The sequence below is a fragment of the Parus major genome, chromosome 3, assembly GCF_001522545.3.
Source record: "Parus major isolate Abel chromosome 3, Parus_major1.1, whole genome shotgun sequence".
In the NCBI taxonomy this organism is placed as follows: Eukaryota; Metazoa; Chordata; class Aves; order Passeriformes; family Paridae; genus Parus; species Parus major.
The window spans coordinates 51,801,967-51,828,841 of record NC_031770.1 but is presented as its reverse complement, the minus strand read 5'-3'; the positions used below and the strand labels follow the sequence as shown (position 1 = coordinate 51,828,841).

Genomic DNA, 26,875 nt, shown 5'->3' with positions numbered 1-26,875 from the left:
GAAATCTGAGGGTGCTGGGTCAAACATGAGCTGCTTTTAAACGTCTCAGCATGAGGGCTGTGCCTACAGCTGCTTAGGAATTTCCCATAAAAACAATTTGTCGATTGAAAGCAGAATTTCCACAAGAACAAATTTTCCACTGGAAAATTTCCATATTGCTATTTTTATTTTTTTGTTTTCCCATGGAAACCTCTGAATTAAATACTTCCCTTTAAGTCACTTTACTCCATGAAGAAGACCTTTGTTTGGCTGATCTGAGCTAAAATGGTTTCACTTGCCATTAAGTTGCATCTGCCTGTTACGTCTCTCATCTCATTATGAACAGCAGTACAGAAAAAATAATGCTTAAGAAGTTCCTGTGGGCAGATCACCTTGACAGTCTTCGTGTCCCACACTGGGTTGTAGTCACTTGTGTGAAAAGTCTACTCACTACTGAAAAAGCAATGTAAAAAGGAAACAAATTCTAAAATCGAGGCCCCAAACCCTGGGAAACCAGAAGAACTTTTTTCATTTGTAAGCTTATATCTTTGCTGTTTAAGCTCAGTTTCCCAAAATGTTGAGTATATTATACTGGTTATTTAAAATGTCTGTGGGGGTTGTAAAACTCTTGGACTCCATTTTTGAGATTAATGGGGAATAAAAACTATGTTTAAGTGATTGTAAAATTGACTAAGATCACACTGTCAAGATGAAGGACTTCCACTTGTCTTAATTTCTGCCCTGACCGCCCCTACCGAGGGCAGGGCTGAGACATTACTGGAGGTGACTGGGCACCTGGTGCTGAGCATATGGGAAGGGAGGAGAATGCTGAACACCAGGGTGTTCATTGTATGACACAGTGACCTCTTATGGATGAACGTTAAAAAAGAATGAGCTCCACTTTCGCTTTTTAGACTAATGGTCTGAATAGTACCAATATTTGTAGTAGATGCTGGATTCTCCTTATGGTTCTGTGCCTCTATGAACCATTTTCTTTGTCTTGCTATCTCTCATCCGTTCTTCATTCTGTTCTCATTGACACACAGAGCAAGTTCTAGTCACAGCACTAAAGCTTTGGTTATATTGCATGGTGACCAGCTGGCAGTTTTGGTGATCGTGACTGGTGGCATGCACAGAGTACCAGCCCCTGTTGTCCCTGAGGGAAATGTCCCCCAGAAGGAAATGGGCTGTACCAGAAAGTGCACTGTGTGACAGCTGCTGCACCAGAGGAAGCTCGCTATCTACATGAGCCTGAAGGCAGGAGCAGATTTTTTCACCTGGTGCACACAGGAAGCAGCATGGCCATGTCTGACTTTCCTTCAGGCAGCCTCCCCAGTGCTTCTCAGAAAGGCATGGGAGTTGTGGTTAAATATCACAGTCTAACCTTTTACTTGCTCGAAGACTGAACAGGGGCTAAGTAACTTTAAGCCAGGAGCTCTGTTTTAGGTATCTCTTCCACTGGATGAAAGGCAGCTGACTCTCAATCACATCTTCCAAACATTTTAAGTCACTTTGACTTAAAATCCTGGGCTACCTTTGCCTGCAGAAAAGCATGGTGCCAGCACACATTTAGAGCATCTTCCTCTGTCCCTTTTTCTGCCCCTCTCATAGGATTCTCTTGAGTTCCCTTTTCCTCTTTCTCTGTCACTGATTTGTTTTGACCCTCATACTTTTTTCTGGGTAGCCTGAATTAGATTTCTGAATGCTGGTTGTTGGATCTAAACCTTCTTCCTTCTGGGAGGAGGATAGGACTGACAGCTTATGGAGAACTTGTTTGACTGTGAAACCAGGAAGGGTTTTTGACAGTTACCTTAGTCATTTATCCTTCCAGCATCCCCATTCTTACCAGATGGTGCTGGGAACCCTTTTGCTTCCCCACTGCTTAGCTGCCCCAGTGGTGCTGAAAACAAAGATGACAGATCTGAACAGAAAGAAGAAGGGACACATAAGGACTGGTTATTAATTCTTTATTTAAATATGTCAACAGTTGCCTTTAGGCGATACCAACATAATTTGCTGGCGTTCAGGGAAACACCAATTAGGCCTTCTGTGCTAACAGCAAAGACTTAATTGTAGCAAAAATCTGAACACAGTTTCAAAGAACATAATGTATCTCCACCATTTCCACCTCTGTGTTGTTCTTTGAGAAACACAATAAAGCCCACCTCACTTGTAGTCTCAAATACTAAAATGGAAGGTTTTCATCAGGTATAATTAAAACTGGAGTTTTCATTCACCTTTTAGAAGCTGAAGACTAACTGAAGGAATGGTCACAGCAATTATTCACAGTGTTTGGCAAGGAAAAAAAAAAACCCACAATTGGCAAAACCTACATTTGTGACAATCAGTTGTATTTCACAATTCACTTTGCATTGCAAAGGCCTTGGTTCTAAATATAAGATAGGCAGAAATTGTTCTGTTTAGTGTGTCCTAAAATTATCCAGCACAGAAATAGTTTAAGGAAGTGTAAAAATGAATTCTCAATTTCTCAAAAGGCAGCTTAAAGGGGAAGGCATGCTGATGTGGAAGTATTGAATAAATGCCATCTCGGTAACAATTTTACCAAATGTAGGGAAGAGTCATACACGTCATGTCATTGTTGTAAGATTCATGGAGAAAATACTCCCACTCAGATAGAAATTCACTGTAAACAGCTCTCTTGCTGTTAGAGTTGATGTACTTTTGAAGATGCAGTGGCTCTTAGAAGGAAAAGAGCGTGTTGTGCAATAATGTGACCTTACGTTGCATAGACACTTCCAGTTTTGGAATGTGAAATGTCTGAAACTGGGAGTGGGTGGACAAGAGGTGGAGCCAGTCAGGAGCCTGGGTGGCTGCGTTTCTGAGAAACTCTCTTCTCCTGGTGAGTACTGCTAATTCGCCAAGCGCACGGCTAGAGCCCTGAATAGTGCTAAGTTGAACCACTAAACAAGATCAAGTTTCAAATGGACATGGAGCTATAGGGTGATATTTTGGAAGTTAATTGTATAAAACCTCATTGAAAACAAGGCTGAATTCTTTCAGACCTGAAACCACAGCCTCCCAAAATGCGTCAGAGACTCTTGATGCTGCTGCGAGGTCAGCTTCCCTCCCCCCCCTACCTGTGAGTCAGGACAATTCTATTATAAGAAGCTTTTATTGGAGGCTCTCGATAGAGAGGTAGACAACATGCAGATGGTGAGGACACAATGGGACAGAGTTTGGATCCTGTGCCTGCATAAGTGGTCACCAACAGGCAGCCAACAGGTCAGAAGAGTATTTTTTCTGGAGAACAGTGGGATACTAAGGAAAGAATAGTATTTGAGCAAGAGGTAGGTTCAACTGATTTCACCTTCTGTCTAATTAAAACTTGGATTCAGAGTCCCCTCAAGCTGGCATTGTATTGATTTCTCAAGGGGGACAAAGGCTAAGTCTCTCGTGGGCTTAATACTTGTCTGCAGTTCCTTCCTTATCTACTTTTGCTGAAAATCACAGAAAAATAATTTTAGAGCAGCTCAGTTCACTGTAGAGAGAAAAAGAAAACCAAGGAGGAAACAGAATGTATTCGACAGGTGGGAATTTCAGAGGTGTTATCTTGATTTTCAGTCAAGGCAGACACTTTTCAAAATAGAAACTTCCTGTGGGGTAGTCATCCACTTACTCTTTCCTTTTCTATAAATTCAGACCTGCTCGTGGGTGGATCAACACTACTGGGACTTAAAAATATCTGTGAGCAATGCTGCCCCATTTATATTAGCGTGCCTATAACTTTTTCCTTGTTGTTTGTTATTGCTATTATTACCTGGACTGCTCTAGGAGAGTGTTAGCATAGATGAAATTCCTGCAACAAGCAGTATTTTAACAACTTGGAGCTGTGGTTTTAGATGTGCTCGTCTTTTAATGCTGGCAGATGCTCTGGAGTACTTCCTGGACTCACTCCTACTGGAGAAGAAGTATCTTACAGCAGTCTGTGATTAAAAGGATACCTCTAGAAATAATTTACTCCATGAGGATTTTTATTATTTCTATGTGAGGTTTCTAACAGCAGGTAAGAGATCCTGGAAACCCGCTGTAGTTATTTAATTCATGACCTGTCAGAAAATAAGGTTTTGGTTTCCACTCCTGATGAGCACCTTGAGTGAAAAGCAGAGCGAGCAAAGGGCTGACCTGCCTGAGCCCTCAGCACAATAGGTAGTTCTGCATTTGAGTGATTTTCCCAAGAGCACCCCATGTGGAGTTTTCCACTTTATTGAAGGCTTGTGTTCTACTGGTTATATCCACTTTTCATTTCACTGGTGGAATATTTCTACTAACTTTCCTACAAGCTGATTCAAACTGCATAAAGAGGGGAAAAAAAGAAAAGATTCAGATTTGAATCCATGGGTGGTGCATTTTATGAGCAACTTCATCAAAGCTTTGTTCCTAGAGGTGTAAACAACCTTTTCTTTAAAAAATGAAAAACAACTGGATGCACTTTTGGTGTCCCTCTGAGTGCCAAGCATTCACTAGTAAACACTCAGGCAAATGGATCTCTTTATGCAGATGTGTCTGAGGCTGTATGTGGACCTATTCACATGTGGAGCTCGAGCTGGAGAAAATAAGGTGTTCTTGATAGGCTTGCTGAGGCAGTTACCTGCCTGAGAGTACGTTTGTGTTTTTCATTCAGGAAGTTTTAAGTCCAAAGATGGTTGTGATGGAAAAAGAGCTACCTTAAGCATAAAGCAAGGCCGTGGTTTATCTGAGCTTTATGATGAGGAGGGGGTGGACAGGCAAACCCAAGCAGAGCAGTGTGGTCTCCCAAAAGGGGTGTAGAACTGCCCCAGACAGAGAGAGGATGCTCCTGGACATTTTGATGGCACTTGCTGCCACATTCCCCTTTAGTGTGATTCAGCAAATTATCTCCCTGTTGGATAAGATGGAAGTAAACTTCCTTTGCTGTCTGCCTGGTTGCCTGCTGTCCAAACCTGCTGTGACCAGTCAGCAGGAAATGTGAGTGCCTTTGACCTCCACCGGCCCTTTTCTGGCCTTCCTCTGCCCTTTGCTCTTTCTGGCAAGGTCCTGTTGCAGTTAGACTTCAGGATAGCAGCCTAAGTGCCAGCACCTTCCAGCTGTCATGTGAAACTGCTATTTGGTTCACATCAGTTCTGTTGTTTCTCTAAGCAGTTTATACAGAATATAAAGTTCATATCCTTTTTTATGATTAGATTTGACATCCTTGAACAGATCAAGGAGAAAAATGAATTGTTGCCCCGAAGAAAGTTGTGAAGAAAAATATGTGTGTGATGAAAAATGAGTGATGGCTTTTTTGCTTTTAAGTTTTGATGATCAGAAATCAGAGGCTGAATTTTGGATCAAACATCCATAGCGATTTTGCAATCAAATACTCCCAGCTTGTGAAGATGCAAACAGCAGCTCCTCCAGCTTGCTCTAATGAACCAGCATCTCTTTGTTGATGCTAGCAAAGCAATTAGGCTCCCTCTTACGCAGTTGCATCTGAGCAATTTGGTTTATTTTACTCAAGCAGACCTCACCAATCCACAACTGAAGTGGCATTTTCATCTCACACTTAGGGGTTGAGAAAACGCTTTTGAAGGTCTTCATTCCTCTGATGAGCTTGGGAGAGGAGCAAAATTGAACAAGTTTTTTTTTTGTGGCAGGAGTTGGGTCGTGACTGAGACAGTTGGCTACTTCATTATAGCAAACACGTAGGTGGCCTTTCTCATGTTTTGAGATCCAAGAGAGGAGCTCTGACTTGACTGACATCTTTGAGGGGAGTGGAGTCAATCCTTTGCAGAAGGAGGGTCAGGTCAGCTGTGCCATATGCAGCACGCACTGACAGTGAGCCCTTTCCTCTCAGCTGCTTTGAAGTTACAGTCTATCTTTTTGGCAGGATCAGATCCAAGTGGTGAGATGGCCCTGAGTTCGGGCAACTTAACATGTCTGTAATTTTTTGCACCTGTTTGATTGTGGTATTTATAGCTCATTTTTACCCATGCTTTCTTTTCACTATAACAGTTACCAGTGGACTTCCTTGCTGGTACTGGTTCCATTCTGAAGGAAAGGCTGGATGTAATTTGAAGGATCATTAGGGTGAGATCAGTTCTTGAAACTCGAGTCAAGTTAATGATGAAACCTGAGTTTTGTTAATAATACATTGTAATTATTGCTCCCAGCAGGGCAGATACCTCATATATCTTACCTTTTTAGCTTGAGGATCCTAGTTACTTGTGATCTTGTTCAACTCGTCGGCTGTTCCTCCCCTTGCTTGCGTCTACAAGAGGAAGATACCTGGTCTCCACCACAGATTTCCACTTGAGCTTTCCCAGGTAGAGCAGTGTCTCTGCAGATGTCAGCGCATTACACAAGCTGGGGTGCAGAGGGGCCGAGAGGAGGATACATGATCAACAGATGAAACAGCAGAACGTTAATAATAAAAGACACCTAATTGGACGTGCCCTTTTGCCCAGCAACAAGGACATGATATGTCAGTGCACAGAAGGCACCAGGCCCGTGGCAACCTGCTCCCACCTCCTACAGGTCTTCCTGAGGACAAAATTGCATTATGAGCTGAGCCACTTGCCTGCTGCAATTGCCAATAAAGGATTAGTCCTAACCCTTTGTAGACTGCATCTGTGCTTGCACCTCCGAGGTGCTGGGCCAGATTGGAGAGGTGACATAAATCATGGTGTGCCTTACATGTTGGTGAGTGGGAGGGGAGCACACACTGGGGAAAATGACACCATGCAGGGGCGTGAGGGGGAAAGCTGTGGCAGGAAAAGCAACCTGCAGCAGGATGTAGAAAGATGTGAGATAGTGCAGACTCTTTTTACTTAATGTTGTATTTCCTTACTGCCTCCCGTAGCTCCTGCTGCAGCCTCCCCTGCTGTCCTGTGCTGGTGCCCACTGCCTCCATTTGCCCATGGTGGAGTGGTGTGCTTTAACCAACCATAGGCTTTCATTTCCTGGGAAATACCATTGTGGAACTTTTGTCCTGTCTGAAGTGCAGGACACCACTATATCCAGTCTCCCAGCCCACCTGTGCCCCATCTGTTTGTGAAGCTGCGACTTAGGGACTTTAGGACAAGGTGAAATGGCCTTAAGTTGCACCAGGGGAGGTTTATTTGGGGTATTAGGAAAATTTTCTCCATAGAGAGGTTGGAACAGGCTGCTTAGGGAGGTGGTGGAGTCACCATCCTGGAGGTATTAAAGTCTTGTAGATGTGGCACTTTGGGGCATGGTGGACATAACAGTGTTAAGTTAATGGCTGGGCTCTGTGAGAATAAAGGTCTTTTCCAGTCTAAATGATTCCATAATTCTACATTTGGGACAAGAAGGTTCAAACACCCATAGTTTAAACACTGGCCAAAGGAGAAAGCCTGTAGCAGAAACTTAGCAAAAAAGAAGACCTTGTTCCCTGATTTTGGGGTTTCAGTGTATTCTACAGAATTTTGGAAAATGCAATGAAATAGTAAGTGTTATGTGTTCTTAAATGTACAGCAAAGATATTTTTTCATTTTTCTAATTAATTTTTCTGCAATTTTCTTAGTTTAGTCTTCTCCTTTGTTCATGTTTCTTTAAATGGGTGCAATCTTAAAAAGATAGGTAATATATTAGTGTTAATTAAACAGAATTTCTGCTCCAAATCTGAGTGGGGAGATAGGCTAAAGCTGTGATCACTTTGCTTTTAACTTTATAACTTAAGATCCTCAAAGTGGTTGAGGGTATGTGGTCCTGTCTCCTATTAATGTTATGGAAATGTACTGCCAGAGTATGGTCTTCAGTATTTAAGCCTACTAATAGCTATTTTTACATTCACATTTCCTCTAATATAATAACATTTATTCTTCATTTCAGATGAAAATTAAATTGTCTGAAGAATAGTATCATCAGCTGATTTGTCTTGCCTCATCATGTTTATCTATTCTAGTAAAAAAGTCAGTGATGATTAAATTTGCCACTAAGGCAAAGAATGAAAAGACAAAACTATGATGCTGCTCAAAGAGAGTTCTTGCATCAATGGGAATTAATCACAGTATATCAAGAAAAGAACATGGTCTCAATTTTCCACTGGAGTTAATGTTAAAAATTTAATCTTATTAACGTCAATTACTTTTTGTTTAATGTTAAAATCAGAGAAAAATAAAAATTCTAATTTCAGAATAATCATTTGGATTGATTCTTGCATGTGAAGTTGGCAATATGTTACAGTAGGCTTTTTTCCCTTGTTGTAAGTGAGAGACAAAGTCTGGTAAGAACCCATGTGTTTTTGTTTAGCCCAGCAGAAGTGATGGGCGGTATTTGGAGGCACACAGGAAGGCTGCATAATAATGAAACAAACCCCTCTTGTACACGTGAAGCAAATGAGTCATGATATCAAATAGAAAAAGCAAAATTGTGGGAGAGACCATTTCCTTGCACAGCTCATGCAGAGCACTAGTCAGCACCAGGAATTTGGCATGAGTGTGGTTTCCAGTAGCAGTATCACAGTCATGGGCTTTAAATAGTTGCAGATGTTCTGAAGGGGATTGTGGGGACCATCCCTGCCTTCCCTTTGGGAAGCAGGGAGCGAAGTGCATGTCCTGCAGGAGCACGGAGTTTCTCTGGAAGGAAGCTTGGCTGAACATCTCTGAACACCTCAGCTGAGTGTAGCTGTGTCTCGTCCTGTTGCAGTCAAACCCACGGGAGGCTCAGAGCTCAGTCAGGATGAGCAGTGGGATGATGCGTGTGGCAGCCCGAGGCTGGCCAGCACCACCATAGGTCAAGGCCTCCTGTTGTTGGCCAAGGGGCAACCCTTTGGCTGCAGTCTGAAACAGCAGTAACTAATGTGTCCCTTCCTGGCAGGTCCTTGGTGCCAGGGAAGGGCTGTGCACCAGCCCAGGACAGGTGTGGCATGTAGGACCGGGCTGTGAGAGAGCCGCTGTGTCCCGCTGCCACTGGCCGGGCACAGCCACGCTCCAGGGCATGGGACCTGGCCCTGCCTTGGCCTCCTGATGCTCCCTAGAGTTTGCTGGTACAGCTCTGCTTTTGCCTCTCAATCTATTCCCATGTCTTGATGGGTTGTTTATTGGGACGTCTTAATGGAAAGCTTCCAGCTCTTTGTTACGGGATGTCAGGATGCAAAAGCCACGTGGAAGATCTGCCTGGTGTTTTCACCTTTACTCTTGTTACAATGTCAGTGAAAAGGGGATGATTTCAAAATCTTTTACCCTCCTTGTGTTCTCAAGTTTCTCAAGTTAGAGACAGGAAGCTGTTTTGCATAAAGGTAAGATTGTGTTTTTAACAAGAAAAGTTGGTGTTAGACAGACTAAATATACCCACACAGTCATACTCAGTGGGTAGTCCTGGCTATTTTTAGGCTTTATTTGTGCCTCTATTTGGTTTTGGTTTTTTTTTAGTGACACCTCCACTGTACCTTCAGCTCGTAGAGAGGCACCACTTCCTGCACTGGTATGAAACTGGCAATTACAGCCAGCCTTGTCAGGTGTCGTTTATCAGGCATTGCAGAGGGCTGGTTTCAGCAAGGGAAGAACAAAGCTTAATAAAAAGAGAGAGAGGCAGAAGCATTCTGTTAATAATTTGCCCTTTGGAACAACAGACCCTTATCAGATCCCACGCTCATCTGTCTGCTGATGCTGTACTTGCTTCATTAGTACGAGCTATTTTTACACCTTTTGTGTCTTTTGAGGAACCAAGTGGGCCTGCTGGCTTGTAGTGATTCACCATCTCCAGGCGAACAGGGTGTCCTCAAGTCCTGTCAGTGGGGGGAGAAGGGAAAAGTAGGGGGAAGAGTTCAATTGAATAAGCAAGTCATTTAAGTCAATTATTTATCTTATGTGGTCTGAGAGCTAAAACTTTGCTCTGTAGTCTTAAGGAAAATAGTCCTATATGTTTTTGGTTTGCAGTGCAGCATTTCAGATTGTTAGGATCTATCCCAAGGAATATTTAGTAATAATTAGTTGAAGTGTAGCTTAGCAAACATGAAGCCCTGCATGCTTGTGCATATACTCTATGTGATAATTTCTCTGTTTATAAAGGGAATGCTGAGGGCTAGACATGGGGATGACTGGGAGTTGAACTTGATCTTTAAAGGTCTCTTCCAACTCAAAACATTGGGCTGGATGTTGATGATACTTCCTTTTATTTGTCGTGTACAAGTGTTGTTGGTGTATCACAAGCACCCAGGATACTTTTGGTCCAGACTGTTAGGTGATTTCACTTCCACTTCTGATAATGGAAAGAAAACCTAAACTTGGTGGAATGAGCCAGGCAGGATGCAGGAGAAGGAGAAACCTGTATGAAGTTGTCTGGATTTTTTTAAAGCTGAGTAACAATTGCTTTCCCTTTTGATGGACCATCAGTCCTGATAATCTCAGCTTAGAGCCTGTTGAGCTCTTGCCTGGTGGCTGAAATTAGGAATCTTTGTTGCCCTTACTTCAGTTTTTCATGGATAGGAGTAATTTGGTGTTCAATGGTTTCATGTTGCAGATTTCCTTGGAGTAGTTTCAAAAGTTAGTGGTATGTTGGATACGTATATGAAACTTTATGGCGATGCACCCTGGTCTGGCCTTGTGATAAAAAGCCATTATGAAATCTGAACAGTGTCTTTCCCAAAAAACGTTTTGGGTTTTATTGTGTTGTGCTTGTTGAGAATCTGTAACATAGCTGTCAGCTTGGTCTGTGCCTTAAATAGCAACAGCTCTGGAATAACAGAGGTTCAAAATGCAGTTACAGGCCTTTTGGTAGACATTCATGTCTTCAGAAGTGTTCGTTTGGGAGAGTGATAGTAATGTTAATAAACACAATTGATTTGTGTTTTGTAGAAAGAAACTTAAGTGAAAAGAGTGAAATTTCATGTTTAACTACAAAACACAGCAAAAGGCATATGCATATTTTGCTGAATTTTTAGGGGGAGTTCTGATGCAATTGAATGTTATATATACTGACTTTCAATGCTTCATACAGTAAAAAAGAACAATGAACTGTAAAATCTGACCAGAATAATTTTAAAGAGTTTTTTTCCCCCCTTTTTTTCCTCTGCTAGGCATCCCAAGGGCTATAAAGAAAACAGCATTCTTAAATATGCAGTCTGCTTAATGTATCCTACATTTCCACTATAGTGATCAGAATATTTAGGCAATGCTCAGTGACTGGATTTGCTACACCAAAATGCTTGTATTGAGTCATTAGTCAAAATGAAACATTTTGGCTGCTGAGTAGTGACTGTTGTGACACCTATGTGATATTTAGGATTTGAGGCTTAGTAGCTGATCTCAGCTGAATTCTTGCACAATATTCAGGATGGATTGAAATAAAATTTCTGTGAAGACCATTCTACTTTGGGAGCAAAAAGCGGAAAAAAAAATAAGTAGTAAGGACATACTGTTGATGTTCAGCATGTGTCTGTTTTTGTTTTGACATATGATGACCACAGAGCTTAGTAAACAATTGAGAGGTTTTAAAATAAGCTTGTATAATAATTGGTATGAGTGAAAAACAAATGCAAGCTCAGGTACTATAAATGTCTTCATATGTAATTCTTCCCAGGGTGAGGGTTTCAGTCAGAGGCAGTGCATTTGCTCATTCAAAAAGGTGTTTGAAAGATACTGATATTTTCATGTGAAATGAGAGTGGTTTCTTCTGACATGGTGTGAAAGGATGCCTGGCTGTTCACAAAATCTGCTGCGGTTGCATAATTAGGATTGTGTAACTTTTTAACTTAAAAAACCTCACTTCCCAGAAAATTCAGTTATATTTTCCCTCTGAGGTGAAAATGCTAGGCAAAGGCCTGATTTGCCTAGTAATTTCCTTTTGGCATGAGAAGAATGGTTACTTTGTACCTAAAAATGTTGCAATATTTACTCAAATTTTAATATTTCTTTTTTTTCCCTGGGAAAACCTGGGGGAAATCTGTATGATACCGTAACAGGGATCTACCAGTACAGCTGTGTTCTCCCCAGTGGCTACCTGTTTGCAGTCCTTGCGTGAAAATGATGAGGCATTTCAGCCTTTGCATGTCTTTCAGTCAGGAAAATTCTTATATCTGACGACTTTAATGGTTTGAACTCTTCAGTGAAAATGTTCTTACCCGTCCTACTGTAGGTGATGTTTTATAAGTCTATAAATGACTGCAAACCACATCCGCATGGGAATCTTGCTCTTTGCATACACTTTATCCTTCCCAACTGCTGTTAAATTCATAGTTTACTTAAATCTGTCCTTTATTAGGTGTGAAATTTCCCTTTCCGATTAACACGTTCCTTTGTGTTGAACTGAGAAAAAAATTCTTTAATCTCAGTAATTTACACCAGTTCCTCCAAATGCAAGACTTCCATTGCAAACCCGGTGGCATCACGTAGTATCATTGGTTGACGTCCGAGCCTTTTCTTTTCAGAGGTTTTTAGCCCTTTTTGGGCAGGGCCAAAGCTCCCTTTCTTTTCTACATGGTGAAAAGTAACTCTACCAATGGTGATTGGAAACTATTTGACACTTGGATGCTTTGGCACAGTATCCTTATGTTTAACTGCTGCGGCTCAGAAGGAAGTGGGATCAAGTTGAGTTTCTGCTGAGAGAGAATAGTCCCGCAATTAGGAGCTCATTTGTATCTCAGGGCTGTTTTGGATACTCCTGTAATTGATAATGTGTATTTAGTAAATACTGTTGCTTACTGTTTAATTCACCCTTAAGAGACACTCATTCTTCTGCAAATAGCGCCAATGGGATTAGGCATCATATAAACCTTGTTTCAGCCATCAAAATGGTGTTTAAATAGGACCTTGGTGGGCATTGGTTTCTGACTGTTCTCTGCATGGGAGCTGTTCTCACTCTTGTAAGTCACTGTGTACTACAGTTCAAAAGAAAATGAGGAGTTGGGGTAGGGGTATGTGCAGGGCAAAACAATTGTGGTATTTTTGTTGCCTTCTGAAATTTTAATAATCCTGGAAGTACTGCCTGTCAGATCTGCCATTGCTCTGCCATTACATTTTAAGGTCCACATGGGAAATGATTGGTATTTTATTAAACTGTTTCCATTTTTAAACTTGTTTCCCCAAGGAAATATGTACCAGCGTGAAACAATTAGCAATTTATATACTTCTCTTCTTTAGTTTCATATCTGAATAATCCAAATATTTTGTTTTTTTCTGATGTACATATCAGAAGGCAGTAAGCCAGAACAGGTAGATTTTGTGTTATCTGATGTGCTCTGTCAGACTCTTGAAGTTCACAGCAAGATCAGGCAACCAGAAACAAAATATTTACCTGATCCATTAAAAGCAGTGGGATCAATTAACTGCTAATTGGTTGACAAGATTGTTTGACTTGCTGGCTGTTTTGGCATTTCTTTGATAGCAGGGTTTTGTTCAGTTCAGAACAAAATTCAGAAGAAGAATTGTGAATTGTTTTCAAATTTCTACCTATAAAGGAAGTGTTTAAGATTAATTTGGCTCCTGCATAGTTTTTTCTCTCTCTTTTTTTATTTTTTTTATTTTTTTTTTTTCTTTTAATACTCATCCTGTGGAAATAAGTGTTCAACTGGTCTTTGGCAAGGTTAAAGCTTTTTTTATATATTTTTTTTCCATCTGGTAGTAATGTGTACATTGTGTATGATGCTGAAACAGGAAATAGTGATATACTTTTAAGTGAGCAATCCTTGTCATTACACTAAAAAGGTCACTGTTAAAACATTTCTGCTCTAGACTTCTATGGCTTCTTAAAATACACTCAATTTGAAGTGAAGAGTTTTGGTTGGTGCTGTTTTTCTACAGAGAACAGCAGTTTAAAATTATATTTGAGATGGTTAACATACCAAAAACTGAGTATTTTGCTGCAGCTGTACTCAAATCATTTGTGATACAAACCAGCATGTCTTAATGAAAATCCCCCATGTTTTCTTACTACTGTGTAATTGAACATTTCTTAAGATACATGTTACAATTTTCTCTGTAGACATCTTTGAGGTGTTGGATTAGTTTATTTTCACCTTGTGACAAATGACTTCAGGTATTTTGTATAGAGGATGTAAAATCATAAACCTGAGTGATCTAATTCTGGTTTGTTGGTTTTTTTTATGGGGAGTAAATCTGGAATGATGTCCTTGAATTTGTGGTTCATTGCTTCAGATTCATACCAAGTTAATGTAAAGCAGAATTTGGCTCTCCTTTTTGTTGTTGGAATTATTTTTCTCCTTTTAGTCTCTCTGAGTCAAGTCTTGTAATGAGAGGCTCTTGTTTCATACCTGATTTTTCTGTTAGCGTGTACCTGACCTCTGACTCAGTAGGGTCAATTCAGAGTCTAGCTCTTCCTCACAGCAAGTACACAAAGACATTTATCTGAAATGTCTGAACAGGTCTAAGATCCTACAATTCACGTTATCAGGTGTTAGGGTAAAACAGACTTGATTATTTAATTTCTTAGTTGGTTTCAGTGTGCTTTTAAGTAGGCAGATTCCAGTTATTTCTTCAACATGCTTTTATAATGGTCTCAGGTAGTACTTTGAATTATGTGAAATAATTAAGGTGAATTTAGTAAAAGCATAAAATTAATTAAATACTCCATACTACTACAGTTATCTAAAATGTGTTAGATGCCAATTCTCAATGGCTGAGATTCTAGAACAGCTCTCAAAGTATAAGCCAGATAGAGTTCAAGCACTGAAATAGTAATTGTACAAATCAAAATTCCAGGTTTTTTACCAGTTCTAGTTTCATGCACACAGAATCTGTCCCTTGGAACCAGCATCTACCAGGGTCACCAATGTGCCCTCATGAGAGTAAAAGCCTGAAGTTGTTTTTTGGTCACAGTGAGGTGGCAGTCAGCCCTCGATGTAACTGGATCCTCTCAGTGAGTCCCCTCAGTTCCCCTCAGTTCAGGCTTCTTGGGGAATCCTTGTGAGCAAATTATAGCAGTAGAGAACAGATCCTGCCCTGTAGCTTGTCCTCAAGTAAACTTAGTACAGTTTGTTAGATCATTGTGTACTGCATGTACTCAATGAGCAGTGTTTGGGTTTGTGTTGGATGGTAATTTTAAATGACATTTTTTAAAGTATATTGTAATAATTAGTTCAGCTGCCCAAATTAAAAACAAAAAAAAAATACCTAAAAAACTACCCAAAAAACCCCCAAAACCCAACCAAGCCTGTATGCATTATTCTAAATAGTTCAGTTTTTTTCCAAAACTCTGGTGCTCTGGCTGGTTATGTTTCTTATTTCTTTATTTGGTGTACTTCTGGCAATACATTCAATATAGCACTGAAATCCAGAGGGCAGGCAGAATATCTGAAGTGGAATTAAATTAACAAATTGGAGTAGTATCTTCAGATCTGAAGAGGCAACAACAGCAGCTACAAGATAAAGTCATAGATTAAAATAAATACGTCTAACCTGTTGATTCTCATGTGCAAAATGTTGTCTTACAACTCCTGCCAAACTGTAGCAAAAGCAGAGGCATGCTCCCATTCCCCAATACTTCAGACTTTGCCAAGTGTCAGTTGGTCACCTTTCTTTTCATTTGTGTAAAATGCCAAAACTGTACACCCCAAGGACTGCATTCTTTCTGTTATGTTGCTACATAACATCCTCAGCCCATGAATGAATATATAACTATGGAAAGAAGGATGACCAAATGCTTATCTATCTTCAATACAGTTAAATCCTTTAGTTCTGATGTGCACACTGGAAGCTGGTTGAGAGTTCCTCTTCAGACTTAGCTCGCCTATGACTGCCTATGCAGGAGAAGCTATAAATCCATATTTTACTAGTGATTCCAGGCTTTTTTAATTTTTCACCGGGATGTCAACACCAAGCAGTTCTTTGGGGAATCTCAGTAGGACAGAGGGGAAACATGTATGACAGCAAGCTGAAAGTATGCTGTCTTTCTTCCTGAAAGGCCAAGGCAATTTTCTTCTCAGTTGCAGGTGGGGAAGAGTTCAGAGGTGGCCTTTCTTGTAAGGCTGCTGGGCTTATCCCAGACATAAACTAGACTTGCCTAATAAGGGTCTTGGCAGAGGTCTGTGCATGAACGTAAGGATTTCATAGGAGCCACTGAAGTTTGTTTGTGCTAACGCTTGCCTTATAGAACACAAATTCTTCAGGGGCCAGTTACTGTGGTTTTAGGCTGGCTTTGTGCTGGCAGAGCTGGACAGAAAAGATTTAAAACAAGGCTGGATCTGACCCTTAGTCCTTACGCTAAGTCAATATTTATTCTGCATGGTGTACTCAGGATTTAGCCTGGAAGACATAAGCTTCCAATTTGTTCACTTGCAAGAACTGTAATATGAGCTACAAATTGAAAAGCAGTAAAAGTAATATTTTGCCAAATTTTATTTTAAAGTTGTTGAGTGTAACCATTTTAATGGTCTGCAAAAAAGAGAAAAAAACAAAAAAGAAAAGAAGGAATAATCTTGGAGCTCTGCAGTCAATCAGATATACGTCCCCTGCATACAGCTCTCAAAGGCACTCTCATTAAAAAAGAAGCAGTAGGATAATGTTCCTTTCTAGAAAGTTTTGAAAATCTTGGTTTAATAGGAGCATCTGACATAAAAACAGCTCCTTATTCCAAGTAATCTTCTCATGTTCAAAGTTTTCATAGGAGTGAAATGTCCTGTTTTGAAGCAGTCAGATAGCACAGCTAATGTGACTAGGGGAACTGGCTCTTGGGCTGCATTCCTGCCAGGAAAGCTGGCTTGGCCCCCAGACAGGAAGGACTTTGCAGCTCCTGTCAAACAGTGTGCTCCGTGCAACTCCCATACGGCTTCTGATCCGTGTAGGTGGGCTACTCTTACTCACTCCGGCAGAGCTGAGCCGTGCCAAAGCTGTTAAAAAAATTGTGTGCTTCTATCATCCTTAGTTCCTTGGTTTTAAGTAGGTAGTACTTGAAACACAATGAGTTTCCGCCTATTGAATAGTATGTATGTGATGAAAAGCAATATTTAAAGGTATATTTACAATTTTTTTCTAAAGGAGAAACATTAATCACTTGGAAAAATGGAAGTCTTTTGTTGGTTTAAGCTAGGCTGTGGATGAGGTAGAGTCTTGACTGGATAAAAAAGACAGAATGCCAGCTAGCTTTGCAGTATCTTACATATCTCCAGTTAGGCCAGTCTCCCATTAGGGAGGGGGAAAAAGAACAAGAGAAATAATATTAAAGCCATCTTTGACACAGGATGGATAGCAGCTCAAACCAAACCAGAAAGTATTATGTTTCGTCTGGAAAGGGATTTATTTTCCCCAGGAGAGTGGCTTTTGCCATACATAAACCATCAATAATCCCTGTAATTTGTCTATACCTGTTTCATAGTGTAGGTTGAAAAATTGTACAGAATGTTCTGAAACTGCAGGACTGAAGAATGGCTTTAACTCTGTAACAGAGTTCTCAGTCCAGAACACAAAATTTTGAATGTATATTAGCAGCATCTTTTGCTGAAATAAGACCGTTGCTGTCACATTGCTGTGACTAGCAGATTTCTTCTATAAAGGTGCTCTCAGTAAAAGGAGTATGGAAAAGAAAGGATACTCTCTTCTTCTAGAAATTTCTCCTTCGCCATTTGCAAAATTGCCTAATAAGGAGAAGAGTATTTTTCTTTGAAGATGGAAAATAACTTTATGCTCTCTCAGGGAGGAACATTGGCTCATAGTCGCTGTTTCTGATTTCTCAAGCCACACATTTTCCTTTACATCTGGGCTCGTAGAGTGGCATCAGTAGCAACCTGCTATTCAGTGTAGCTCAGCTGCTGGAACTGGTTGGCCACTTACCTGCCATTTCCTCATGAGCCCCTGCCGAGCTGCTCTGTAGTAGCCACTTCTGATATATCGTAACTCATGAACAAGGATTTCTTTTTCCGTGTGGGCTGGCGCTTTTTATTTGAGGAAGTGGATTAGGAAATTTTTTTAAAAAAATAATTATACTTGGATGTCATTTTCCTTTTTATTTTAGAGAATCAGACAAGAGAGTTATTTTAAAAAGCCATTAGCCATCAAAGCTAAATGACATTATGACCTAAAATATTCCAGTTTGCATTTGATAACTTGCTGTTATTTTGTACTACAACAGATTTCTCTATAGTTAAAATTGAAAAAAAAAAATCAAACCAACGTTCCATCAGTTATTGCTGGCCTAACTACTGATATGTTATTTGTACTACTAGTGATGAATTCGTAACAGGTGACATGGTACTGATTCTATTTGTGTCAGGCTATCGGGCTTTGTTAATGTCTGTTTGTTCTTGGAAAGTGTTATTAATTTCAAAGAATTAGAAACTATTTTTCAATTTTTTTTCAATTTTTCTTGATTTTTTTTTTTTTAATTTATAGGCATTCATTTTTTATCATTTTTTGGTCGTTCAATGGAGAAAATATGAGTGCTCTAGCTTCTTTGTGATAGTTGCTAATCAAGGATCATTACAATAGTCTATATCCCCTACTCTGAAGCTGATGTTCCAGCTGTGTCTAATGAACTGTTCTTTAGAGATGCTCTGACTTTTGGCATAAATAAAATCAATAAAGAAATGCTGCCATTGTTGCTTTTGCTATCACAATTGAAGAAACATCCTTTTTAATGAAACAAAAGCAAAAGTCTGTTTTTGAAGAAAGATTTGTTGAAAACTGAAAGGGAGAGTCCTCCTTTGATGGGAGAAATGGTCTTAAGGCAATGAGATGATGTTCAGGCCTTTTCTCTGAGCTGGTCTTTTCAGCAATACAGAGTAGCCTGCAGTGTGGCGACAATCAGAGAGGTGGCAAATCATGGCAGTCACAGAAGTCTTTTAACCATGTATTCTATAATTTTCTTCTGTAAGTTTTGTCTTTGAGAAGGCAGCCATATATTCTGTAGTAGTATCACATAGGTGTTAACTAATTTGGACACCTACTCTTGTTTCACTACATTTTCTTGTCCCCAAATGGTGACACCCTGACCAGGAGTTTGTGCTGGTCCCTGAAACATTTAATGAGAGGCCTGGAGTCTAAAAGCATTAGCTGGAGAGAGGCATTGAAAAGGGATTTGCCAAGGGGATTCAGGGATAATCCAAGCTTAACAAAGGCATAGGAATGAAGAGGTACATTGGCAGCTCTCTTTTCACTGATTCAGGAAGGTGAGACTTTATTAGTTTAGACTTGCTGTTATTCATCTACACATTAGAAGCCTAAGTCCTTTAAAACTATTCATGCTTACGATCTTCAAATGTAGTTGCTCAGACCTCAAGACACAACATGAAATTTTCCAGTGGATAAGTAAATGAAATTTTCAGACCTCTGCTGTAAAGAAGAGAAGATTTTTATTATCATCTATACCTAATACCAAAGATTTCTTATAATCATATTTTTTTTTCCCCACAGGAAATTTGAAGATAGTCATGCCCATTAGATGTTTAGAAGATGCAGGTAATTACTTTATACTTTAAAAAAAATCAGAAGTGCCTATTACCTGTGTGTTTTCCTTCTCTTTGGTATTGTTTCTTTAAGCCAAATTCATTTTCTCTACTGTGGGAATGAAAAGTATGCTAGTATCTCTAATACTGACTTTTTTACCCGTTTTCTTGCTATTGTTAAATCATGGCTGTCTTTATAATTCTCACTATTTTATCCAGAAAATGTCCTGTGTTTGGATAACATGAAAACAGAAAGTGAACATTCTACTTCAAATTCAAATGCTGTACTTTTCTATGAAAATCATACCTCTGAGTCTTTGATCTTTTTAATAGAACTGTGGAAACCTGTGACATTTAAGCATTAAAAATGCATGTATACCTGGATGTAATTGTTTCAACAGTGAAATCTAAAATGCTAAAGTCACATAAGCACAGTCTCTAATACATCCTTTACATATAGCAAGACATTCTCACTAGAATTTAACACAGTGATTTGAAGATGGAGTTGGGGAAAGGTACCAGTAATGCTGTGTTTGAAAGGCCTCTTTGATGTCTCTTTTTTACTGTTTAAAAGCAGTTTAGAATGGTGAACAACACCTTCTTATAAAACCAGTTAGATGATCTAAGGTAAGAAGTACCTCACTTTAGCAATTTTTTAGCAATATTCAGTATATAACCCAAGTTGACTAGTTGACTGTAAGAAAATAGCATCTCCGTAGTGGAGGGCTGTGTGCATAGACAGCCAGAAGCACCTATCATGATAAAGAAAGGTTTTTTCTCTGATCAACCTGCTCTGACTTCCTGAGAGGAAGGCCAGGTGAACTAAAGTGTGTGTCTGAACCATAGGTGAGTAATACTGGATAAGATAATTCCCACTCACAGTGTTAGGCTTCTATTTTCAGCAGATATTTCCTGAAAGAGCTTTGATAGTATGTGGTGGACTTTTTTGTGATCAAGCCTTTAAACTGTCCCCCGAAAGCCTTCCAAAACTACTGTTTAATTTGGAAAGTGTAGGTCTCTATTTTCTGCTCCTGGAGCTGCTATTGAGTAGTGATTATGCTTGTGTGCAGTCTCTGGAGCCAGTCTTTACTGTGTCTGCTCACAAAAGGGAGTTTTGTGAAATGTAGTTACCTTTGCTGAAGTCCCTCAGTAATTTCCATGTAGGGCTAAATAGAAGTGCAACTGACTGCACCAGTGTTGTTCAGTATGGCTGTACTAACTGGTGTGTGCAGGTTTGTTTATTTTTTTGTTTTGTATTTCTGTACAGATAGCTGTGTCACCATGGAAGAGATGAAGAGAACTTTTCTCTAGGAGACCACAAGTATCTCTGGATCATTCTGCATCTCAGTATTTAATAACAATGGAACATGTCCAAATGCTATAACAAGTCTTTGCAAATGTATAATAAACTGTTTAGGAAAGTTCATGCCATGAACAGAACTGTGTAATACTCTCATTAGTGCACAGACACAAATCTAATGCCTATAGACTACTGTGTGGAAAGTTCCAAAGAGAACGAAAAGTCTGTGAACTTGCAACAGCCCTGGAAAAATGGGAGCAACAAAACTTTAAAAAGCACAGCTTTGGGCACACTCCATGTGTCTGCACAGCTTTCAAGTGAACTAGCACTTAAGACCTTGTGTAACAAAATGGACTCTGGGGACACGGCTATAGGGCAAAAAGCTACCTCAAGGTCTGGAGAAACTGCTAAAATACCAAGTAGATGGAGGCAAGAACATTCAGCTGTTATTAAGATGAGCACTTTCGGCAGTCAAGAAGTACAGCGGCAACCACAAATAGATCACGAGCAAGTAGGAAACACGGCATCAGCACAACTTTTTAGTTCTGGGAAACTGGTATCATCAAATGAAGCTGCACAGCAAGTCACAGAGAAGCAATATCCACAGCATCGTCCAAGCCCTTACTCATGTCACCATTCGCTTTCCTTTCCACAGCATTCATTGCCACAAGGCTTCTTGCACAACATAAAGCCACATCAGAGCTTGGAGGGCCCTCCGTGGCCATTTCCTAGCCACTTGCAATCAGTTGCCTCAGAGGACTTATTTCCTTTTCATATGCATAGCCATAGTGGAGGTTTCTCCAGGAAGAAGATTTCAAGTTTGAACCCTGCATACAGCCAATATTCACAGAAATCTTTAGAACAATCAGAAGATGCTCACAAAAAAGAGCACAAACCTAAAAAGCCTGGCAAGTACATTTGTCCTTACTGTAATCGGGCCTGTGCCAAACCTAGTGTACTTAAAAAGCATATTAGGTCTCATACTGGTGAGCGACCGTACCCTTGTGTCCCTTGTGGTTTCTCCTTCAAGACGAAAAGCAACCTTTACAAACATAGGAAGTCACATGCCCATGCAATTAAGGCAGGGTTGGTACCTTTCACAGAGTCAGCAGTCTCTAAGTTGGACCTTGATGCCAGTTACATCGATGTGGAAGCTGAAATACATTCAGATGGAGAGCAGAGCACAGACACTGATGAGGAGACCTCACTCCTAGTGGAAGGGTCTGACAAACTGAGCCCCGTCCCGCAGCTCCCACTGGACATTGCTAGCAGGAGTGGTTTTCACTCCTCCATGGAAGAGTCCTTGGTGGGGCCGATGAAAGTCCCCATTTTGATTATCCCTAAAAGTGGGATTCAGTTACCCAGTGAGAGTTCACCATATATTAGCTCTGATATGTTGCAAACCCCATCCTTAAGTACCAAGTCTGATGACTCTCATACAGTTAAGCAGCGACTTGCACTAAGACTGTCAGAGAAAAAAGGACAAGATTCTGAGCAGTCATTAAACCTCCTGAGCCCACACAGTAAGGGAAGCACTGACTCTGGCTATTTTTCCCGCTCAGAAAGTGCTGAGCAGCAAATTAGCCCACCAAATACTAATGCAAAGTCTTATGAAGAAATCATTTTTGGGAAGTTCTATAGGATTAATCAAAGGACAGCACTAACTGTAGCCACAACAAATCAGGAACACAGTTTAATGGGTAGAAAGGGCAAAACAGACCCATCACCTCTTTTAAATAACAGATTGGATATCAAGATGCTTGAGGAACATATTTCTCACCTGACTCCAAATAAAGAGGAACTCATTGACTCCGGCAATTTGAGCACTATTAAGTCTACACAAGTTTATCCAGGCAGCAATACTGAATGTAGACAATCCCAGACAATATCATCCATCAAAAATGAATCCAACTTGTACCAAGCCAGTCAGCAGGGTGATGTACCTGTCCTTCTAGAGCCCCCAGTAGATTCCTCTCCTCTTATTAGAAGTAACTCCATGCCAACCTCTTCTGCAAACAGCCTAAGTATTCCCCAGTCTCTGAGAGGAAGCCATTCATTTGATGAGAAGATGACTGGCTCTGATGATGTATTTTATCCTGGGACAGTGGGAATATCCCACCAAAGAATGTTGAGAAGGCAGGCTGCCTTTGAACTGCCATCTGTACAGGAGGGACACTCGGATTCAGACTACCATGGAAGACCAGGGAAAAATATCATTATTGCTTCCAGCAGACAGACTGCAAGTGACAAAGGACCATCCCTAAAAGAGAAGAAAGGAGACAAGACCTTTTATGACTATGATGCTGGTGGAAAGCACTACAGAAAGTGGGAAGAATTTGAAGCTCAGAAGAACTACAGGGACTCACCATCCTTAGGTGGGATGAGCAAAGGGGGAGAGTTTTTTATTGATGCTCTTGGGCAATCTCAGTCAGTGCCATCCATGCTTGGAACAACTTTTGAAAATAGAAAGCGCAGGAAAGAGGAGAGTGTTGGAGATGAAGAAGACAGTCCTATGATTTGCAGCAGTACAACTGGCACCCCTGGAGGAATTCAACCTTTGGACTTCGATCCCAAATCCCAAATTCAGGAAGTGCCAAGAAGTGGATTTGCCCTTCAAGGCCTGGAAAATGCTCCCCATTGCCATGCAGAGCGTTTTGAAATGTGCAGGCCTTACTTGCAGTCTGGAAGTCCAGCAGCTTCTTTGGAAGACTCATCCCTTACTGCAGAACAAGAAAAGACTGCAGAATCACTGGTTAGAAAGCCCCCTGGAAATGTCATCTCTGTCATTCAGCACACAAATTCATTGAGTAGGCCAAACTCATTTGAAAGGTCTGAATCTACAGAACATATTGCATGCCAGCAGGAAAAGATGTATTCACCATCTGAAACATGCGAGAGTGAGATTTGTGAGTCCCCGATGAGCCCAGACCGAGCTCCACAAATGGAAAATGTTGACACTGGTAAGCCATCTCCATCCCAGCAGCCTCAGCCGTGTCATATGCAGCCCAGGCTGGTTCGCCAGCACAACATACAGGTACCTGAAATTCGTGTCACGGAGGAGCCGGATAAGCCCGAAAAAGATAAAGAAGTGCAGAGTAAAGAGCAGGAGAGACCCACTGAAGAATTCCAGTGGCCCCAGAGAAGTGAAACCCTTTCTCAGCTTCCAGCTGAAAAGCTACCACCCAAGAAGAAGCGTTTAAGATTGGCTGACATGGAGCACTCCTCTGGTGAATCCAGCTTTGAGTCTACAGGTACAAGTCTCTCTCGCAGCCCTAGTCAAGAAAGTAATTTGTCCCACAGTTCAAGTTTTTCAGTGTCCTTTGAAAGAGAAGAGAATATGAAGTTCATCACACCTTCCAAACAAGATGAATTTGGAAAACAGTCTGAGTTTTTAACAGTTCCAGCAGGTGCTTACTCACTTTCTGTCCCTGGGCATCACCATCAGAGGGAAATGAGACGCTGCTCATCTGAACAGATGCCCTGTCCTCATGCTGCTGAAATCCCAGAGATCCGAAGTAAATCCTTTGATTATGGGAACCTGTCTCATGCCTCTTCAGCTGGAACACCTACCGTGGCATTGTCTCCATCCCGAGAAAGGAAGAAATGCTTCTTGGTTCGCCAGGCTTCCTTCAGTGGTTTTCCAGAGATTTCTCAGACTGATCAGAGCACAGAACAAAGTATAAAGCAGGAGCAGATGGAACATTCACAGGTTGGTCTTCGCTCTTCCCAGCTTGTCTGGCATCACTCCCCTCCCTCTGTACTTCAGCCCATTCAGGTAGAGGACTCTGGAAAACAGGCTATTGTCTCTTGTGCTCAGCTTAGTAATAGCTCTTCCCACCTTGCCCAGCAACAGGCTCTTGTTGCAGACAGCCCAGAAATGTTAAGGACTCCCTTAATCCAACAAGCACCTTATATTCCTAACAAACATCCATCAGAGCAGCAGCAGCTATTTGCACATCAGGAAAAAGTCCCATTTCCCCCTCTTCACAGCACCTTGTTTCAGTTCCCCTATCCAGCTGTCTGCATGGTTCACTTACCACCATCTCAGCAGCCTATCTTGTGGCAGTCCTGCACAGAACCTCTGCACTTCCAGCATCAATTTGTACAACAGCTGCAGAAATCTTATGTTAAACAGGCTTTCCAAATAGATGTACCTCCAAGTTATCACCTGGAACATGCACCTGAGCTTATTGGAAAGAAAGCAGCTGATTATGGGCACGCTAAAGAGCAAGCATACCAGCATTACTCAGGAACATCTGGGCTGTATTCAAAAAGTACTCTTGCTAAATACCAGTCAGACCATAGCATTAAACCAACAGATACCTCCTCTGAGCAACATCTTCAGACAGATTTTGATTCCCCAAGTGATGGATCTGTTCAGTCTTTGCCAGGGACAGTTGTTCCCGTCAGGATTCAAACCCATGTGCCATCTTACGGTAGTGTCATGTACACAAGCATTTCCCAGATCCTTGGACAGAGCAACAGTCCTGCAATTGTAATCTGCAAAGTTGATGAGACAGTTTCTCAAAGAACATTGGCAACTAACGCAACCATGCAAGGAATTGGATTTAATATAGCTCAGATGCTGGGTCATCATGGAGGACTGGAAAAATATCCTTTGTGGAAAGTGCCGCAGACACTTCCGCTTGGACTGGAGCCACCAATTCCCTTGTGTTTGCCTTCCACTTCTGACATGGCTTCTACCCTGGGAGGAAGCAAACGAATGCTTTCCCCTGCCAGCAGCTTGGAGCTCTTCATGGAGACCAAGCAGCAGAAACGAGTCAAAGAAGAAAAAATGTATGGGCAGATAGTTGAGGAACTAAGTGCAGTTGAGTTGACAAACTCAGATATAAAGAAAGATTTTCCAAGAATGCAGAAGCCTCACTTAGTAAGGCAGAGCTGTGCTACTGAGCCAAAAGAAAGTCTGCCATCCATGTCATCCTCTTCATCGCTGTCATCCTCAACATCTCAAGATTTCCCACCTGTCAGCATGGCGGGAGCTGATGCATTCCCACTGAGCAGAGAGAAACTTTCCAGTTTTGATTCCACATCACCGGGACAGAAGTCCAGTGGCCCATCTGAAGGAAGAGACTCACCAGAAGAGCTGGATGTGGATGAAACAGCCTCAGATATGAGCATGAGTCCACAGAGGTCGTCATTGCCACCAGGAGAAATTCAGGCAGAAGACCAACTGAAACATCAGAAATTACCTCTGGGGATGTTAGTCCAGATGTCATCTAATACTGTTGGGAAAGTCACAGCCTCAACCATTCTCCTGACAGATGTAGCAGATTTTCAACAGATCCTTCAGTTCCCAAGTCTGCGTACTACGACTACTGTGAGCTGGTGTTTCTTAAACTATACAAAACCCAATTACACTCAGCAACCAACCCTCAAAGCTTCTGTTTATGCTTCATGGTGTATAAGTTCATGTAATCCAAACCCATCTGGGCTAAGTACAAAGACCACTTTAGCACTTTTAAGGTCCAAGCAAAAAAACACCACGGAAATCTACACCCTGGCTGCTATGCACAGACCTGGAGCTGGTAAACTGACATCATCGAGTGCATGGAAGCAGTTTGCTCAGGTAAATAAGAAATTTTAACAAAATTAATTTCCTATATGTTTATATGAGAAATTTCCAGTAAGCTATAAAATGCAAGTTAGTAATTTATTTTTTTTTAAAAAAGTTTCACCATTGGGAAATCAGCCAGTGACATCTTCCCAAGACAACTTTTGAGCCTCAGTTTATCCTTCTGCAAGCTCTGCTACTTCTGCTGTCTCTGTCTCTGCCTCCATTTTCAAAATCAGATGTAAAAAGTGAGGCTTTTAAACCCTCCCTTCATGTGTGCCAGAGCCTGATACATTATCTCCTTTTATTTTGCCCTTTGTTTTTCCCAATTTAAACAGTGTCAGACACAAACATCCACATGTGTTTGTAAGAAAAGATTAAGATAAAATTGAGTAAGGATCTTCAGATCCATTTAATGTCTTTTACATATTGACTCTTCCTCGCAGATTAAGCATTTGCTAATGGTGACGGGGAAAATTCTGTAATGGCAATAAATTACCTTCTGAGGCTTTTCCATATCTATTTTCCATGATTTTTTTTTCTCTGAGGAAAGATACAGTATTGTCATTTCTGTCAAGACTCTCGTAAAAAATTGTCCATGTTGCCTCCTCTCTTATTTGCTGTCAAATTAAATGGGACAGATTAATTAATCCTATAGAGTTGGACCAAAATGAGAGTTTGGCTTTGACCT

The 26,875-nt window shown here is 40.9% G+C and overlaps 1 protein-coding gene across 8 annotated transcripts in view; it reads left to right on the top strand.

Annotated features, from left to right (window-relative positions):
• The window catches only part of HIVEP2 (HIVEP zinc finger 2), a 137,688-nt gene that overhangs the window by 91,905 nt on the left and 18,908 nt on the right, over positions 1-26,875 (top strand). For all 8 annotated transcript variants that reach the window (XM_015620959.3, XM_033512724.1, XM_015620962.3 and 5 more), the window contains 2 exons: positions 19,281-19,325; positions 20,580-26,199. In XM_015620959.3, coding sequence (XP_015476445.1) covers positions 20,791-26,199 — 5,409 coding nt within the window. In that variant the 5' untranslated portion in view covers positions 19,281-19,325; positions 20,580-20,790. The remainder of the gene's footprint in view (positions 1-19,280; positions 19,326-20,579; positions 26,200-26,875) is intronic.